Raw genomic sequence first — 19,554 nt, 5'->3', positions numbered from 1 at the left:
CATATCAAATGACAATTCAATCAAATAATTTCCCATGTCCTGTAGAGCACAGTTCACATTTAGATCCCGTGCGACCAAGACCCTTCCATCGGGGTTACTAGTTGATCACAATAGAATGCATTCCGCCTCTAAAAAGAGATGAAGACCAGCAATCCCCTTGTGCCAATATATGTTGACTTCTAAAAGTTAGAAAATCAAGTCAACTGATGTCAAAACAATTGCCCTGGCCCCAAGGTCGTCAAGAGTTACAGCAGACACCGACTAAGCCGAATCCACAGCAATTAAGAGCCCTCCCGATGCCCTTCCACCATTACAGGCCCTTGCTGCTTGGTTAAACACCTGAAAACCATCTTGCACCTGAGCCTCAGTCAACCAGGCCTCATGAAGCAGAATGCAGTTTGCCTCTTTAAGGTTGGACACAGCAACCAGGTTAGTAAACAAATGGTGGCTCCTCCTCGTATTCCACTATTTAATACACAGGGACATATCCCTCTTCACTGGAGAGCCACCAATAGGTTGGCTATGTACCTGTTTTTCGACACAATGTTGATGTGAGTGACGGCCAGTCGATATTATTGCCATCAAATTGTTCATCAACATTAACCACTGTTCTTACCCCCCTGGCTAGTGGGGTAAACCATTATACGAAGACCCACTTGTTGAGCTATGTCTCCACCTTTCTGCGAATTTATGCTGCAGACATCAAAACCAAGAGCTTGTAGGCTATGCCTTCTAGAATAAACGAGCTCCTTCACCAAGTTGGAATAAAAATCAATAATAGAGCTTTCTAGGTGGTTTATATCAGGGAATGCCACCCGGTCAATGTCGGAGGAGGAGAGTAAGCCCAAGGCTGGGATTTCGGCAAGAATCAACAAGATGTTAGTCCAATTTAAGCAAACCGGGATGTCAGATCCAATAGGCTAGTTAATTTTAATACAAACTCACTTTTACGTGGGGTCGGTTCTTTCCTAAAGCCCACCTGATTTCTGCTCCAATGATCATCATTTTCCCTGGCGTGTTGCAGTATACGATAGGATTTAGATCTACAATACTCAAGACTACTCGACTTAGCCCCAAATGGCGGATGTGGATTTTCCATGTGTAGTCTCCCCAAGAATTGTCCACATCTGCTGCCGGTGTTGGATCCAGGTTGGGCGCTAGATTCCCCATGGCACATTCACTGGGAGCAGAAAATTGCCTGTACTTTTCTGCACCCCCAAAGCCAGAATTAGTAAGTTTGCCCGGAGCCCGAGTGTCAGGGCAATAAGGTTTATGCGACCATTTCACCAGATTGTTAGAAAGTGTACTACAATTGTGGGTCTGCTGTGATGGGGGATAAGCAGCTCTTGCTGAAACAGGATTGGTGGTGCCCCCTACGCCAAAATCAATAGGGTGGTTAAAAACTAGAGTGTCTGGGCAATACAAATTATGTAACAAGTTTTCCTGTTTATTCGATATAGCTGATATTCGACCTGCAGAGGCCAGGTTGAATTGGAGGGGCGGTATGAGCTCTGTGAGAGTCATACTTAGCAGAAGATCCGTCTAAAATCAAAAAATACTTAGTAGGCCTGCACATAATCATATCCCTTTTCCCTTCAACTGATAATGCAGCACAATCAAGTGGGTTATTAATACACTCAGAGATGTTAGAAAGCAGCAAAATGCTTGGGACAACCTGTGCCACAGAGTTCCGAGCCGGAAGATCACACAACACCAAAACTGTACCTCCGATTCAATAGACACAAAGGTTAGGTTGTTAAAATATCCTAGGGTACCACCAGAACCTGTCTGAAATGTCAAGTCTACAGTGGGTGGCTTCACAGTCAATGGTTCCGAAATTCTCCCTTCTTCCAGTAGTGGAGACATCTTAGACAGTGAGAACGGCTTGGGGTTTAGACATAGGGCGCTCTGCATGTTTCCCTGTAACAACAGGAGTCTTTTCTTGGCATTTTCTGCCATCACGGGACACCTCTGACCCCTCACTACCCTTTTCATGGTTAATCAGGTTTAGAGGGAGCATATGTTCCTTAGTCATATCAATAATAACGCTACCCGTGTAAATTGGACAGGGGGGCAAAAAGAATGCTGCACTGGGGAACAGATGCAGCTGAGGTGTGAAATGAAACAACTTCAACAGACTGATCCGCGATCTCAATTACATCATCAAGAACTACACATTTTTCAAGAGAGGGCCGTGTCCCGCCTCCACAGCTTACCAAGCGGTCCACGGCGACTGAAATCGCAGCCCAAAGCCTAAGTTATCAAGTTTATCATTCACCTGGGATATCATTAAATTGGTGGTCTTCAGCACATTCCAAATATTATCATGCAAAGCAACAAAAGATCTTAAGACCATATTTAGTGCAGAAACAGTGGGGTGGGTCAGACAAAATCTTTCCTCGGCTTCACAAAGTGTGTGGTGCATTCCAGCATTTCCAGTAAGGTCAGCTGCTTCAGCTGAAGACCCTGACCCAACGCGAGCATTGCCGTCGGTTAATTGGTAATAGAGTATCAATTATGTTGGTTAAGTCAGAAGGCGAGCCCAAATTGGACGAATCACATGTTCGTTGAATAACACTACCAACCGTCCCATTTGGCAGAATACCCAAATGTATGTTATTTTCCAAGGCCAAGTCAGCAAATTCAATTATGCTGAGGTCGGTAAGATCTTTTTTCCCGGCCATCGCACTTTGTTCCTTCATGATAGAATGATCCAGCATAGTAATGCCTTTTACTGGCACTACAGATTTAAGTTCCGTACTTGCTGCAATTGATTTCGCGAAATAGTGGTCCATAAATCACTGGCCGGCAATTGGAGACGAAATAGAGTTAGGTCGTGGGGTTTTAAGGTCAACAGATTTCTTCTTAGAACTAAGAAAAAAAAACAGGCCTTTAGCTCTCAGGTTACCAGTTCCCACATTTTCAACACTGGCTGGATTCAGCTGGTCATCAATCTTCAAGATAAGCTTGGTGTTGCCCCCGAATTCATGGTTTGTGGGGAACTCTTGCCATTCCTCCTGGGAGTTTGCATAGGGAAGAGTAAATTAGCAGAGCGGGACGGACTCGGTAGGCACGTGATTTCTGCAGCATGCAAAGCATTCTGGAGCTAGTAGTTCAGTTTGATCTTCTTGGACCGATGGGTTTCTTAGGCCCAATCTCATGATGAGAGTGGAGGCAGAGAGTTAGCGTAAGCGAAAACAGAACACAGCACCAGAGTAAGATCATGGAGAGCCTAGATCAAAGGGAAGGATTCCCAGCAGTCTCTAGGACACTCCGTATCAGTAATCGTGGGAGAACTCAAGAGCTGTCAAACGGACTCACCAAGAACACCCGAAGCGCACCAAAGGTTACAGTGAACACCATGACCAGCAGGGCCAGCCGGGCACCACAACCCTCGGGCCGCGGACTGCAGACTGGCCACTTGTCAGACCACTTTGCTGCCCGCTTTGAGGGGAATGCCAGTCATATAGGTGCTTCCTTGAGGGAGGAGCTCAAAAAACATGAGCAGCAGCAAGGATAGAGAGACCAGCAGTTTCAGCAGACTGGCCACTTGTCAGACCACTTCCTATTTACATACTGTTTCGAATAGTCTTTGGGGGTAGCAAGTAAAATAGCACAGCATTGTATTAAATTACATCTATGTAGTACACAAATCTGGTTGTCTTTCTTATTCCTACAGTATTTACTCACAAGTGAAATGCATTACAGACAAGCTGAATGATGTTATAGGCGTTATGCTTCCCAAAATATGCTACTGCAGACTTACTGGATCCCCAATCAATATTAGTCTCTACTATTTGATCACTTTTTTGTGACTGGCATTATTACTTCTACTTGCATTCAAAGGGAACCTTAACATTTGTCATAGTGGTTTGCAAGCACTAGGTTATTTACATATCTATCTCAAAAGTAAAGCGCCGAGCGCTACATTATACGCATGAACTGTCTCAGTGATAAAATGCATGGTGCTGCCAAAATGTTACCAAAACGCCTGCCTATCCCTACTCTGACAGGAATTTCCCTGCTTATCAAAACACTAACATAGGATATCTGTCCCTCACACTTAAACATCAAATACATAAAGAAATATATGGCAGTTCACAGTAACACCAGCTACCGTTTCCTCCTGTTTAATATGTCGCTTATAAATGCCTCCACGAGCAGTTAAATAACTTGCTCTTCTAGATACTCCAACTCTTTTGATACAAACTATTCAAAAACATCTCTTTCTTGAATAAAATCCATACTTTTTTCTATTACAAATCTATCAAATTTTCTTAAAAACCCAACACATACCATATGTCACATTCTAAAATGCAATGAGTGCAAATGTGCAAAATGGTGTTAGTTAAAGTGCCAAATAGTTTGTGCAAATAAGAAAATCACAGTAAAATGTTCTACCAATTTACAAACATTGATCTCAGGGAGTGCTGTAGTACTTCCAAGCACAATCTTGTTGTACTCTTACAAATAATACAATGAGATCCCAAAGGACAAATCAGTCTGTATCACTTCTGTTTTTACCAGACTCTGATTATCTTCTTATTGCTTGCTATGACATACATCAATTTCCCAGGGGGATTCTTGTTGTTCAATACCCCTCAACTTGCTATCACAGGATGTAGTTATAACATAATGTCCACACACATCGCTTCGGATTTTCCATGAGATTCGCCCATCTGTTGCAATTTTTATGAACAATGGTATCATATAGGTCTTGGTCAGGACAAATAACGTAATTCTTGTAAGACCCAAAATCTTTTCTAACCCATTAAAGTGTGTTCTCACTAGAAACTATACAAAATATATGGTAAGTGGGAGTATCTTCATCAATACACTGACTAATTGTGTATATATTAATTTCTTAGGCTTACTACTAACGTTGTTACATAGTTATACAGGGGAGCACATTTCAACTCTTCTAGCCGCATCATAATCACACAGAGTAATCAGGAGGAAGGGGTAGCTGGAGGTTCTATCTTTTTGGTGTACTTTTCCCTGTTATACCACTAGCCCCCTATAACACAAAATGTGGGGATTGACCTGTAGTGCATACAGTTCATAGTAACATCAACAATGATATTCACAGTCTCGCTTGGTAACTTGGGTGAACTCCCCTTCCCCAGGTTTCCAGGTAAACTCAGCTCCAATGTTCAACAAAAAGAAACAAGGAGATATGTGTTTGTAATACAGTCTCAGTTCACTTCTTGGCTCCTTGAATGTCAGAGTAAAGTTCTGTTAATCAAAGTTCAAACAACAGAAAAGCTTCTCTTCTTGGTGAAATAAAGACTTTTCACTTCATCAAAATAGCATCAATGCCATACCCAGCCACGATGCTTGGCCACAACTTTCAGTTGTCCAAGAAGAAATACCACAGTTCTTTGTTAGGTTGAAGTAAATACAACGTCTGCAAATGTTAATGAAATGCAGTTCTTTCTTGGTTAACACTTATTACAGGTAAGTATCTTTGTCAGGGTGACTTCACAGCACTTCTAATTCCACTTCAGCAACTTCTACAAGAGTTCACCATGAGGAACTGCTCCTCTGCCTCATAATATTACAACTTCAATTGTGCTACTGAAGTATCAAATCTACTAACAAACAAATATACCACCACAGCTTCAGTACTTTGTGACTCTAGACAGTTTTCGGTTATGACAAGATTCACTTTTGAGTACTTGAACACCTTTAAGTAAGCAAGGCACTCTTCCTCTGAGTATTCCTTTTTCCAGAGGGGCCGCCTCTTTGCCACTCTCATCTGTGCAACGACGACAACCCAGAAGAGCCTTTAGGACACACTACTTCCTATTAGCTATCGAAATGTCGGTTGTATCAACTTCAAAGAACAATCACAAGTAGCAAGGTTCCCTTCCCCAACCATGCCTTTATCTGTTTGCCTACTGTTATAGCCAGGACATTTACCCAGACGCTTTGTTGCCACTTTCTTGGCTTCAGATAATGCTTGCACACTCTTATTTTAGGCAATGTTGATATTCAATTTAGCTCACAGTAATATTTAAACCGCTCTTTGGCTCTTAATTGGGGAAATACTTTGTTCACGCTTGGCTTGGGCAATGCTTGCTCTCTGCAACTTGTACTAACATTGTTTAAAACACTTGGCCTTGAAAGTTCTGCACTAAACCTAATAAGGACTCGAAGCTCTGTGGGTCTGATCGTCCCATCGCCCTCAAACTTGGACGCCAAGATATACACAGGGATCCGAGCAGCCCGATTATCACCTCTCCTACCAGAACTAGTAGACATGGACCAATCAGGGTTTATTTGAGGCAGACACATGTGGGACAACACTAGAAGGGTGTCTCATTTAATAGAAAAAGTGGAACATAGCAGAGTACCAGCTGCATTAATAGTGGTTGACGACGCAAAAGCGTTCAACCAGGTCAAATGGCCATTTTTATTTGAAGCTCTGAACAAATGGGAGTGGGTCTGAAATGTTTACAGATGGTTAAGGCTGCTTACAACAGACCCACTATGAGACTTTCAGTCAACTCACGCATATCGGAAGTGGTGCAAATCTCTTGAGGGACGAGACTGTCCATCTGTCCCCACATCTATATGCAATGTATCTAGCTACTGTCCATAAGGCAAAACCCGGCAATTCAAGGGACAGGACTTGGGGGGGGGGGGGGGATAACATAAAATAATAGGTTTCGCAGATATGTTGTTGACCCTGACACATCCAGACACCTCAATACCAGCGTTACTGCAAGAACTTTCTGTGGTGGAAAAAATAGCAGGACTGTAAATCAACATGGCCAAATCAGAACGGTTAAATCTTGGGCTTACAAAAAAACACCTGAAACTCTTACAGAAAACGTCCCCATTTAAAACAACCGAAACAATAACGTACCATGGGGTGAAATTAACTAACTCTATTTCGACCATATATGGGGCCAATTTCCCAGAACTCCTCTCAAAAACCAAGGCACATTTAAACAGACAGAATCCACTATGGATTTCCTGGTTAGAGAGAATAGCCTCAATAAAAAATGGTGGTGCTCCCTAGATTACTTTATCTCTTGCAGGGGCTTCCAGTCAAGGTTCCTCTAACGTTTTTTAAAATCCTTGAACAGACTTATAACTCAATTTATTTGGCAAAATAAACGCCCCAGAATAGCATCAGAGACCTTGATGGCCCCTAGGCTGAAGGGGGTTTTGATCTCCTGCACTTTGCTAGAAACTATGCAGCATCTCAGCTGAGAGTCCTGTGAGAATGGCTTTCTAACGATATGTCAAAACCATAAATAAAATGGATCAAGCGTCCGCAGGGACTCCCCTAGAGGGGGTGCTGCGGTTGAGTAGACAGGAAAGACCTAGGAATATAGTTCTGAGTCACATTCTCTCGGTGGTATGTGAAATATGGGACTGCCTGATTAGACAGGGGCAACTGTCCACAATCCCTTCCCCATTCACCCCAATACTAGGGATACCACAGTTATCCCCGGCAATGTGTCAGGGCTCCTTTGCGAAATGGCGTGTAGTGGGGTACAAAAAGGTGGGGGATATGATGATGGAGGGAGGAGAGGTTCGATCCTTTGACACTGGCTGAAACAACCGGACATTCATAACAACTCATACGGGAGCGAAACAACTAGTATCAAATCTATATGGGATTCTACAGGTTGAAGCCCCTGACCGTACCTGACCGTACATGGCCATATATGCTGAAATGGCAGAGCACAATTGGGGAGGAAGTACCAGTCAACCATTGGGAAACACTCTGGGAACAAATCCCAAAATTAACCGATCTATCCAAATCAGGGAGGCATGGTTCAAGACTATGGTACAGTGGCACTATACTCGGAAAGACTACACATAATGTACCCTGGGATATCAGGAATGTTGAAGGGGGTGCTCGGGGAGAGGGGACTGGAGGCACATATGGTGGGACTGCCCGGTATTGCAATGGTTTTGGGAAGAGGTTTAGTCTCAGATCCAGACAATTTTGCAAGGTTCGCCAACCTACTCCCAGAAAGAATGGATGTGCAGCCTCTTTGATCCGGAATTCCAGATACCAACAAAACCCCAACACAAAGCTTTTATGATCTTATTGATAGCGGCTTGGGTGGTAGTAGGGATAAAGTGGCACCAGAAAGCATCTGCTACAAATGTTAAAGGGCTCTGTAAAGTTTGGGACATAGTGGCCATGGAATGGATCACATACAGAATACAAGGCGACAGAGACAAATTCCACCAGGACTGGGGGCTGATACTAGACTACCTCAGGGGAGAATATATGCTGCAATGGTGCCCTCAGAACCTGAGAATATTACACATAATATAGACACTGAAGCCCACTTTGACGAGATAAGCATTGCATCACCAAGAGACTTGAATGCAGGCCACGGGTTATGGGGAGGGAAGGGGAACAAGGGAAGGGGAGAAGGTGTGTTGCTTTGAAATTTTGAAAAATGATAATAAAAATAAATAAATGAAAAAAGAATTGTTGACTGCTTTAGTAAAGATTCAGAGGTCACTCTTCCTCCTAGAATTTTTATTAGGTACACAAGACCACTTCTTTCGATGCTTTTACAAGTTTTAAGTTCAACAATTGAGTTTCACCACGTTTCCTCTTTACACTAGTGAAAGAGAGAATACCTGATCACACGCGAGTGCTAAAATTCAAGTGTTCCATTGTTTAATGCTCAACTATTAACTTTGCATCACTTCTCCTCATACGAGAGTGATTCTTTTGGTGGATAATGTTGCTGGCAGTGTTCGCGGAAGGATACAAAATGCCTGGTTAAACTCACTGGCTTCTGTGTTCCTTTCTCTGCGGGCTGCACAACTGCTACGACTTCTGGCTTCACTTTGGAGACACACCCTTCCTCGTTAAAGGCGCTTCTGGTCAGGCCAGGCAAGGAGCCCGTCTATCTCCTGAGATTCTCGCTCCACAGCAACTTCTGTCCACGGTCTCTAACATACTCTCTGCTGCGCAATCGCTGCAATTAGTCTAACATGGGGAAAGTGAGTCTTCCCTACGCCTTCCCCTGCATAACCTTTGCACATCAGAGTTTGGGGGGGAACAGGACCTGCACAGGACAAGCAGGTGAAATCTGCTGTATCCGAGTCCCTTCAGTTCTCCCACTTCTGCCAGGATTACCTACACTGTGCTTTCTTCCTTCTGCTTCTCCTACTGCTGCATACACTCCAGCCACAGTTCCAGTTCCCTCTAATGGCCTGCACCCGAGGGGGCCTTTTAAGCCTCTCAGCTTCCCTCAGGTGTAGGCTATGAGGCTAAATTGCCCGACTACTGCGGCAACATGCCTCTTCAGCCACCTTCCTTGTTCCAGTACTTATAAGGTTATGAGGCTTGTAGTACCTACCAGCAAAATTAGACTTTTTGACTTCTGTTTGGCAAACAGCCATTACAAGTGTGTGGTTATGGGGAAAGTTAAACAGTGGGGTTGGGAGGGGTCCCAGTCTTCCTGGCCTGCCTCCCACCCCCCATGTGATCCTCCTGCAGAGCACTACTTCCAGGGTCGGGATCAGGAAGAGTCTGCCCTTCCCTGGCCACGAGAAAGGTTGCAGGCCAGATTTCTGGGGTGAAACATAACTGATTCATCACATACCCTTCCCCAAATGTCGCTGGTTTTCTCAGCCTCTAGGGGAAATCGGGAAAGGAAATCAACATTACCTTGTTCCTTTCCTTTCCCATGTTCCACTGAGAATAAGGTTGTAGATATAAAAACCAGCCATCGACTCTAGTGTTGCTATCTTTCCTCAAACTTAACCATTTAAGAGGAACATGATCGGTAATCAATCGGAGATTTCGTCCCGTTAAATAGTATTTCAAATATGTTATTGCCCATTTGATGGAAAGGGCTTCCAACTGTAGAGTGGCATAGTTCTTTCCCCAATCAAATAATTTTTGACTTATATAGAGAATTGGATTTTTTATCCCATCATGGACCTTAGAACATTGCTCCTAAACCAACATGGGAAGCATCGGTTTCAAAATAAAGCGTTGGTTGAAATCTGCCACTTTCAAGACAGACTCACTTTGCAAGAAACTCTTTCATCCTCCTCCTCCTCATCTCAGTACCTGAGTGATTTTGGAAGTTGGAGTACATTGATGTCATTGAGTTTTTAACTGTCAAATGGTTTTTCTCAGGATTTTCACAATGGGGCCTATAAGAAACTGAAAGTGATACATGTGAGTTATGGGTGTTTGGGTTAAAGGTGGAGGCCTGACTAGAATGACAATAGGCCATTAAGAACTCTGGTATCAGAGGGTATTCATCATGGAACTGTGTCTTGATCAATGGAGCCAAAACAACTCCCCGGTAGTTGTCTCCTCCCATGGGAGCCTCCTTCATAAAACCACCCGAGGGTCAGGATCAGATAGAGGCTGCCGTCCCCTGGCCACGTGTGAGGAGGTTACAGCTGTGGAATCCGTGATGACTCCATTGGATTCATCACATCACCCAGAAGGTGTGCTTTGCTTTGGGCTAGTGGCAGCTGTGTTTTACCATAGGCTCCGCCCCTTTTCAGACTTTTTACTGCCCTGGAAGCCACTTGGTGCCTGAAAAGAAGAAAAGTGACAAACAAGCAATTTTTAAGTTCTATGACCCAACCTTCATTTTGTGGTTCGCCTGTGTGTGGTTTTATCTTGCAGAACGGTCATATTGACCCTTTTGCTGATGAAGGTCTCTCAGATTCCTCAAACTACGTACGTGTGTGTGTGTGTGTGTATTAAAATTGTGGAGACTCAAAGCCATTATAGAGATTACTTACATGAAAATTAGCAAAAGGTGCTGGAAAGGTAAGACTTCACAGAGGATCCACGTTGCTGACTCCAGATCCTCTCCTTAGGGTAAAACTCTGCCTCGCCATTCATGGGAATAAGGCGGGGGATGCTGGACATTGCAGCCCGAATCTTCCTAGACTCATGAAATTCTCAGGACATGAGAATTGTTGCTGCTGGCACAAGAGTATGTATCCCTTTCGTGAGGGGCATCCTAGCTCAGAGCTCTGCAGCTACTTCTTCTCATGTGACCGTCAGCATCCTGTACTGAAGCCCATTGTCATCACTATAACTGTCAGTGATACAAATTCAAGTGTCACTGGGGTTGGGGGAGGTTCTGTGCTATTACGACCATGCCATCGATTTCACAGCTTACCTGAAGGGGGTCATCCAATAACACAGACATTGTTTTTGACTCAAGCCATCTCAGGGGCTCTGCTTGCTGACTCTGAAGCAGGAAACCGCACCACAACCAAACTACAGCAAAATGCCTGAACTGGCCTCTACACTTCATGGGTTTAGTCTACTGTCAATTCCTTGATGGAATCTCACTACCAATATGTTACCTATTCCATTTTACAGGGTCTTGCCACTTCATGTACTGTCCTTCCCAAAGGGCCCTCGGACTGTGACATTTACTACAGAGGGGCCTGGCTCTATTTCTGCAATCATTCTCTGGACAACCGGCCTTTGAGCCCAAGCCTGGAAATCCTCTGGTGGAGTCCTCCATCCTTGCCAGACTGAAAGTTGCCTCTCCTCCAGTTTACCAGGAATGCTGGTAACACTTGTCCTTCAGAAAAAAAACAGGAGCTGCCTACTGATGTGGTCCTATGAAAGTCTTAACATTACTTAAACCAAGTGCTTAATCATATTATCTACCTGTGAAATTATACTGAATATGTGTTTAGATAGCAGTTTAAGATTTTTTTGTCAGACTCTGATCTGATGTTTAACTACTTACCTTCAATGTGTGAAGGACGCTTTCTTTCACAAACTTGATAACACTTTTGAAGTATCGTAAAACAGTGTATCCATTTAAATCAACATTTAATTAAAAAACAGTGCGTTCCCACTTTAACTTGTGTTATGTCCCTCTTATAGACACTTTACTGTTTATAATATTTAACTATTTTAAGCACTCACCTACACTGTATGTATTTCTTGAGGCTTGAATTGAAACCAAAAAATATATATTTTTCAGTACACATGCTGTGTAGACATGCCTCTTCTGTTGCTGTTTGCTGATAGGAGACCAACTGAACCTTAGTAACAACCTTCTCCCCCTTTCTAAGCAAGAAGCCAAACTGCTTAGTCACACAACCATTGTGAGATTCAGGATTAACTTGGTGAAAGCACTGTACAAAACACTCCTGGTTGGTCTTAACACACCCTAACTAGAGCACTTGTAGAAATCCCCTAACCACCTTCTTCACTGCTGACACACCAGTACATATGCAGGACGATTTTTGTGAACAGTGACCAAAGTTGGGAACCATGTATTTTTTATCAAGCCTATGCCATTGATCAACAAAAGATGGGTTGAGTAAGGCTATCACAATGGGTTTAATAATGCCCAGAAACAAACAGGTGCAATGGCACAGAGGGTTTTTGGGCTTAAGTGTTTCAAATAGTACTGATATATTGGTTTGTGGGATCAAAGTCAAAATGTTTAACTTGGCAGGCGCCCTTTTTGCGACTTAATTGAATGGAAGGAATGGGCTCCAATCCTTCTGTGATGGGAGTTTTCATCACAGACGTGAATAGCCTTGGTGGATTCAAGGGCATTGCCAGAGTCAGGAGTTAAGAAGGATTTAGTAGTGTATGTGGCTTTCATAGTACCTATGTTTATCTTGTTTGTTTGGATGCCAGGACCAATAGAAACCTCCTTGCAGCTTAGATAGAGCTTGTCGTGGGTCTGAGTATATTTGGAGGTCTTTGGGATGGCTGATTTAGTCTTGCATCTCTTCAACATGAATGCTTGATGGCCTCTTTGAGGGATTGATGGCTTTGTGCTTCCCGAAATACAAATCTATAGTGAACAGTGCCATGCACAAAGTCTTTGAGCCCCCTGTCATTAACTGGCACCGTCAATTTTCATAACTGAGCAACAGCGGTGATGGTGACGGTATTCCGCGGGGGGGGGGGGTTCAGAGCTGGCAAAAGGTGGTAAAATCTTGCTCTTCTATTTTTACAGCGTGCTCGACCCAGTCCTGGCATCGGAAGAGCAACTCCTTAAGTGCTCAGAAAAGGCTTGCCTTACTCCCAATCTTATGCTATCCTTGTAAGGCATTCCATAAAAAAATTGTACACACTATAGAGTGGGAATTCTGTAGACCAACTATGCACAAAATATGGAAATCTTCCAGGACTTCTTCCCACCTCAGGAGGGACGTTTGACAGAAACCCCAAATTGCTGTTAAAAAAAGGGAACAAGCGACACTATGAATAAGAACATAGGTGAGGATGCGTGTAGTCCAATATTGGCTTCAGGGAAAAAAAGTATCTGCTCAGAAAAAAAAGACTTGGAAAGCTTCACAGAAGTACACTGAGATCATTGTGGAAACATAACCGGAGGCTCAACTGTCACTTCACTGCACGATGGGATACTGTTGCAGCTTGACTGCTTTGAATGAACACTTGTCTTTTTCTCCTCACATACCCAACTTCTTTTCAGCTCCCTTGTTCTAACTTTTCATTGGCACACATACTGTTCTATGTGTGTATAAAAGCAGCAGTAAAGTATGTTCTATAGGATGAACAATGAACTGAAAAATAAGCCAGATAGGCAACATTTTTATATGTGTTGATATTGTTTGACATTCTTATAATAAACTCTATTTGGGCTAAATGTGCTCCAGGAACTCACCTGTATGGGGAGCTATTGCGAGTTTAATGATTTCATGACTATCCCATGAGGAAGAATCATTGTTACTGGGTAAAGACTCACATTATTATTCAAAGAGTTGAGCTGGCTGTAGGAGGAAGGGATGCATTACAAAATGTAGTGCATGGCATATTTTCGTTTATAGTGTTCTCCTAAAGCCATCTTTTCTTGACATAAAATAAATCGTGACTAATATTTGCAAACCAGGCAAGAGGTTTAACTTTTAGAAATTGCGCTGTCCTATTTGATATGCAACATTTATGCAGTATGTATTGGCAATTGGAAATATATTTTTACCTACCTCGTTTCTGTGCCCCTTCATCATCACTATTGCTGTTTTCAGATGTTGATGAAGAAGACGAGGAAGAGGATGAAGATGATGAGGATGTTGATGAACAGGATGAGGAAGATGAGGAGCTGGATCCAGATCGTGACCGGGAACATGATGAAGAGGAAGACGAAGACGACGATGATGACCTAGATGAGCAAGAAGATCTATTCGAATCAGAGTCTGAATCTGAGCTTGAACCAGACCCCCTCTTGTGGCCCCTTCGTTTCTTGGAAGCTGGGTTTGGAGTTAGTGGCTCTGTTCTTGCAGCTACCATGCGCCTGTCTGTTTCAGCCTTTGAAATAGATTTTTGCTCTGTAGTCTGAAGCAATGTAACACTTGTGGGGCTCAGTGGTTCAGACTTTACCCCTATCCCCGAGTGCTCTGTGGATACAGGATCCTCTTCCGTTGACTGAATTTCCTCATTCCGATTTTCAAATTGATCTTTCTCCTCTTCACCAGAGTTCCCTTTCACATCTTGAAGTTTTGACTGTGGAGTAAGAGGAGAGGCAGTCAGTGCCACCTGCAAAAGGGGAGTAGAAGCTCTTGATTGGGCCACTTTGTTCTGACTGTATTTCATCTGGGCCATCATAAATGACAATTCAGGATCAAGGAGTATGTGATAGTCTGTCCTGCTAACCCCATGTTTGGCAGCTCCAACCAGTAAATCCTTGTCATGATTTCCACACTCCCACCAAGCTGGAAGGTCTAGATTGGATTGGCAAAGTTTCAAACGATCAAACAACTGAGGATGTCGAAGAGCCTGCTCTCGCACCTTCCTCAGGAGTTCTATACGATATAAGGTCCTAGATGCCCGCTCTTCTGTAATTGGTTGAATGGAAATGTTTGAATCCGCCAAATCTGTAATAAAAAGATACAGGTATATGTGATATGTTATAGACAGTTAAAGGATTGGCTGTAACATACAAAAAAGCAAAGTCAATGCATTATTAAAAGCACATTCTTTAAGCATTAATTCAATGATAAAAGGTATAAAAATACATCTATCCGAGTATGCACCCATGGTAAATATCTGAGTGTTACTAAAAACAGAAAACACAAGCTATGCTTAATCTAGCTTTACAAACTGTTTGAAAAAGAACATTTAAGTATTCTGCAAAAAATAAACCAATCTATTAAATATGACTTATCAGTTGCTTCATTAATAACTATATGTATGGGCGTCCCTCACTAGGGACGGGAGACTGAACCTTTTTCACCAGAAAACATCTTCTCCCCCCTTAGCTCCCCTGACTCCACCCACTGGCGCCACTCCTCAGTCCCCATTGACGCGTCGACAATATTACCATTGCCTAATGACACCAATTTTATTAGGGGGAGGATGGTGGACGGAATGGAGGAAAAGGGACTATGGACTAATAGTACGTTAGTCACTACAGTGAGTAACTTATAATTGCTCCTACGTCCCGTCCCCTTTCCTCCATACTGTATGGACTATTACAACTGAAATTAGTATACAGTGGAGAGGTGCTCCACAAGAAAACAAGTTCCTTACTACTGTCTGCCCAAATGCCGCGTCTGATCTAGAGCCGGCATCCAAACAGTAGTACTTGCAGAAGGCCGAAGGGGTGGCCTACGTGGTCGCCCTGCTGATGACCTACCACATGACATGCCTTTGGAAAGCAATTGCCATGGCCAAGGCTCTGATCGCATGGGCATGCATATTTGCGGGATGCGGCTTGTGCTGCCCCTCATAGGCCTCCTTAATGGCCAAAACCGTCCACCTTGCCATGGAGGCCTTAGAAGCCCGATATCCTGGCTCTTACCCACCAAAGGTGACAAAGAGAGCCTCAGATTTGCAGAAGCTCTTGTTTTGTCCAGGTAGAATTTTAGAACGCGCCTAACATCTAGACAGTGCAGCACCCTCTTGTCAGAATTGAAACAATATTATGCCTCCTATCGTAACAATTGTATGTGCATTGGCCTACGCCAAGTTGTCTAAACATCATATGCGAACAAACTCCACGGCAAGGTCTTGACCTTAGAGAAAGTAATGTAAGTCGCCATCTTGGATTAAGCCGCCATTTTAGGTTCTCTTGTTATATGGAAGTCACCCTGAACATCAAAATGGAGGCCGAATGACATTCTGAATAAGACTCTGGCCGTTGTGACCTCCGTACACATGAATAATTAATATGCCTGCAGGCCACTTGTCGGGCCGCGAACTGAGACCTTGTCCTACGTCCTACCGTTGACCTATGTGTAAATCTACAACTATATCAGCAAAACTAATCAAAATGCATATATTACAGGATCGACCTGGCAAAGAACCCATAGGCCCGGCTCACAGAATGGTTAACCCGCGAGAGGGTTGGCCAAGGGCTGGACAAATCGTATAAAGAGCCCGAGTATTTCAATGTGCTCTCTCTCTCACTAACGCATCGAACCCTCGTTGAAGTTCGTTATGTTACTCTGAGAGCCGAATAGCTAACCCTTTGTCAATTGACTTGGTAACTGTTGTAGCTTTTAAATAAAGCACTTGTATGTTCTTTGTAACCTGTGTTGGTGTGTTTCTTGTTGGGCTTCCCGGCCTCATATTATTTTTTCTGTTTCCACAGTTGGCGCCCGAACAGGGACCCTCAAGATTGATGCCGGATCATTGAAGGTTGACGCAGACTATCGAACCGGGATCGGACGGTGTGATACTGCGGGCCCGATCGAACGAGACGCGATACCTCGGCAGCGCTGCACGATCCGATCCTTGGACGATAGTCGTGTGATCTGACACGGCATCTTGACGAGGGTCCATTTTTGAGGCGGGCAGATTTTTCGAAACCACCAAACACAAGGTAAAATTCGTTAGGTAAGTTCTTTGGTAAACCGTACGGTCCTCCTTAGGTTTGGTCAGGTGCAGTCGTGACCCGGCTCTTAATTTAACCCTGACAATTTGAATTTGGCGTATTGTATCTGCAGGCACAATTATTGATCAGGTAAGACCAATTTTTTGTGAAATGCCTGGGAAATTGTCTAGCTGCTTCAGGGCTCTGTTCCGCAGGGATCGACAATCTTTGAAATTTAGCCGCCCGGCACCACAGGAGGGGTCGCCGGCATGTACTTTGTACTTTAAGTATGCCATTGGAAGTATAGTATTTAATGATATTTGGCACAGACAAACCAGACATGCCTCCGAATTTCAGTGGCCAATCAATGGCAGTTTCGAGATCCCCCGTATTGAATACCTAGAATCGGTCTTGCTAAAAAAGAAGGACAGACCTGCAGCATTTGATGTTTTGCAGAATTGGAAAAAAGAAGCGTTGCAGCAGCTTAAAAGTAGGGATAAACATGCACGCCGTCATAAAACAAATGCCGAAAAGGCGTTGTTATATGATAAGGAAAAACATTCGGAGTCAGTCAAAAATATGGATAGGGCTTTCTCACTAGGCATCCAGAAAATGTATCCCTCTAAAGATTTCCATACTTCTGAAGAATTTATTGAAAAATTGTTAAACGAACGCAGGCCTGGTGCCTCTACGCCACCTCCGTATGATCCTCTACCGGGTGCTCTGCCCATTCCTGCTGTTATTCCTGCTGTTATTCCTGTTCCCCCTGTGCAACCTATTGTTCCTATTCCTCTAGTTGTTCCTCCACCTATCCCGGCACCCCTTCCTCTCGCGCCGATAGTTGCACCCCCATTGAATTTGCCCGCACCTCTGCTCCCGAGTAGTCCTGAACTGACTGAAGTTGATCAGGGTGCGGGGTCAAAGATTGTCACTCGAAATACTGTTTCTGCAGACAGGAAACGGGAATTATTTGCATGGGCTAAGCACTGTATGGAGAGGTGATCAAGTTAACGTTTTTTCCACATTATCAAATATGGGCAATTTTCCTGAGAAAAATGTTTTTATCGAAGGTTTGGGGACTCATTTATGCGTGATGTGGGGTAGATTACATAATGCGGATCTCCCACAAGGGGTGAGGGATCTAAATACTTTAGTACTTTCGAGGGACACAGAGGAGAAAGTACATGGTCATGTTGAGAGATTGTTTGCGTATAGGAGGGACTTTGAACCAAAGATACGATTCGATGGATCTCGGATTCATCGATACCGCCGGATGAAGTATATGACACATATAGTCAGTATACAGTGGAAATGCAGAGGAAGGTGATTCAGGTAATGGTACAGTACCTGCAAGATGAATGTGTAAGGAAGAAGGTTAGTTGTCCAATAGAGTTATTGGGTATTTGTAAGAGGGCTTTTTCACCCGACACTTCTTCAGCTGCCTTAGCGCTCGACCTGGCTCTGTTGCTTAGTAAGCGGTCAGAGTTACCTATATCTCAGTTGCCTATGAGAGAGGTTCCTCCGACATTTGTCCCAAAGGTTGAGATTCCCGCTAACGCCGGGAAAGGTGCACCCGCTGTGGACACCCCTCCGCATTATGTATCGCAATTTGTTCACGTCCCGTTTTCAAGAAAGGAAGTGAACACTATTAGACAATCAATTCCCGATATCAGGAAAAACCCGACAGGGTTTTACAAAGAGATAGAGCCCGTTTTGCAGTCCTCTGTGTTCACCTTAAGTGATATTGACTTGCTATTCACTGTACTCCTGCCCGTAGATTTATGGAAGCAGGTTCGAACAATAGACGATGTGCCAGGGTTGGGAGATACGTGGGCTAACATGACTAGGTTTGATGGGGAGAGACCAGCTGGTGAGAAACCACCTCAGGTAATACTTACTTTGCCTGATAGAATTGTCGCAAAATTGAAAACCATAATTCCTGAGAAAAGAATTATTTGGGACAAGCTTACGGCCTGTGTTCAAGGAAAAACTGAAGGTGCCACAGAGTTCTTTAATAGATTCGAGCAGGTATTCTCTGACTTCAGTGAACAGGACTTGGGCACAGAGTCTGGGAAAAGGTTGTTTGTGGACAAATTTGTACATGGATTGATGCCCGACATCCAGTCACAGATTATGTCCTCTGAGAGCGCTTGGCAGGCGAAATCCCAATCTGAAGTTTTGCACATGGCTCAGTATTATGAGAACCGTGTTAATAATGAAAAAGAGAAAATAGAAAAGAGGAAAGGAGATTTGAAGACTAAAGTATTGTTACAACAAATTGTTAGAAATCCCAGAGGAGGTACTTCACAGACCAGAGGTCAGTATGTCCCGAAAGGAAACGCTCCTTTGGGTCCTGTGAATGTTAATCAATGTGCCTATTGCCGCCAGGAAGGTCATTGGCGAGCACAGTGCCCCGTCCTTCGCCAAAGGTCAAACAATGCATTTGGTAGTATGGGTAGACGACCTAGAGATCGCCCCGGAGCGGGGGGCCCTGATAGTGGTCAGTTCTCGCATTGTCTCCGATTTTGTGGATAGAGGAGTGATTGAAGAGATTGCAGGTAGTTTATGTAACAGCCCGATTTTGCCTGTATACAAGAAAGGCGACAATGCAATCCCATACTGTTTTATAATTGATCTATGCGCTATTAACAAAGTTGTCGCCCCACAATTTCCAATTGTGCCTGATGTAACAACGATACTAACAATGATCCCTGCTACAGCTACGCACTTTAGTGTTGTGGATCTAAAGAATGCTTTCTTTAGTATTCCTATA

At 43.6% G+C, this 19,554-nt stretch overlaps 1 protein-coding gene across 8 annotated transcripts in view; it reads right to left on the bottom strand.

The window, feature by feature from the left end:
- CHD9 (chromodomain helicase DNA binding protein 9) overlaps positions 1-19,554 on the bottom strand; it is a 3,201,601-nt gene that overhangs the window by 494,603 nt on the left and 2,687,444 nt on the right. For all 8 annotated transcript variants that reach the window (XM_069639531.1, XM_069639523.1, XM_069639522.1 and 5 more), the window contains one exon: positions 13,954-14,841. In XM_069639531.1, coding sequence (XP_069495632.1) covers positions 13,954-14,841 — 888 coding nt within the window. The remainder of the gene's footprint in view (positions 1-13,953; positions 14,842-19,554) is intronic.

This window comes from Ambystoma mexicanum, chromosome 1q (genome assembly GCF_040938575.1).
Source record: "Ambystoma mexicanum isolate Mex_15411 chromosome 1q, UKY_AmexF1_1, whole genome shotgun sequence".
NCBI classification, from domain to species: Eukaryota; Metazoa; Chordata; class Amphibia; order Caudata; family Ambystomatidae; genus Ambystoma; species Ambystoma mexicanum.
Note: the sequence above shows the minus strand (reverse complement) of the source record. Positions and strands in the feature narration are given on the sequence as shown.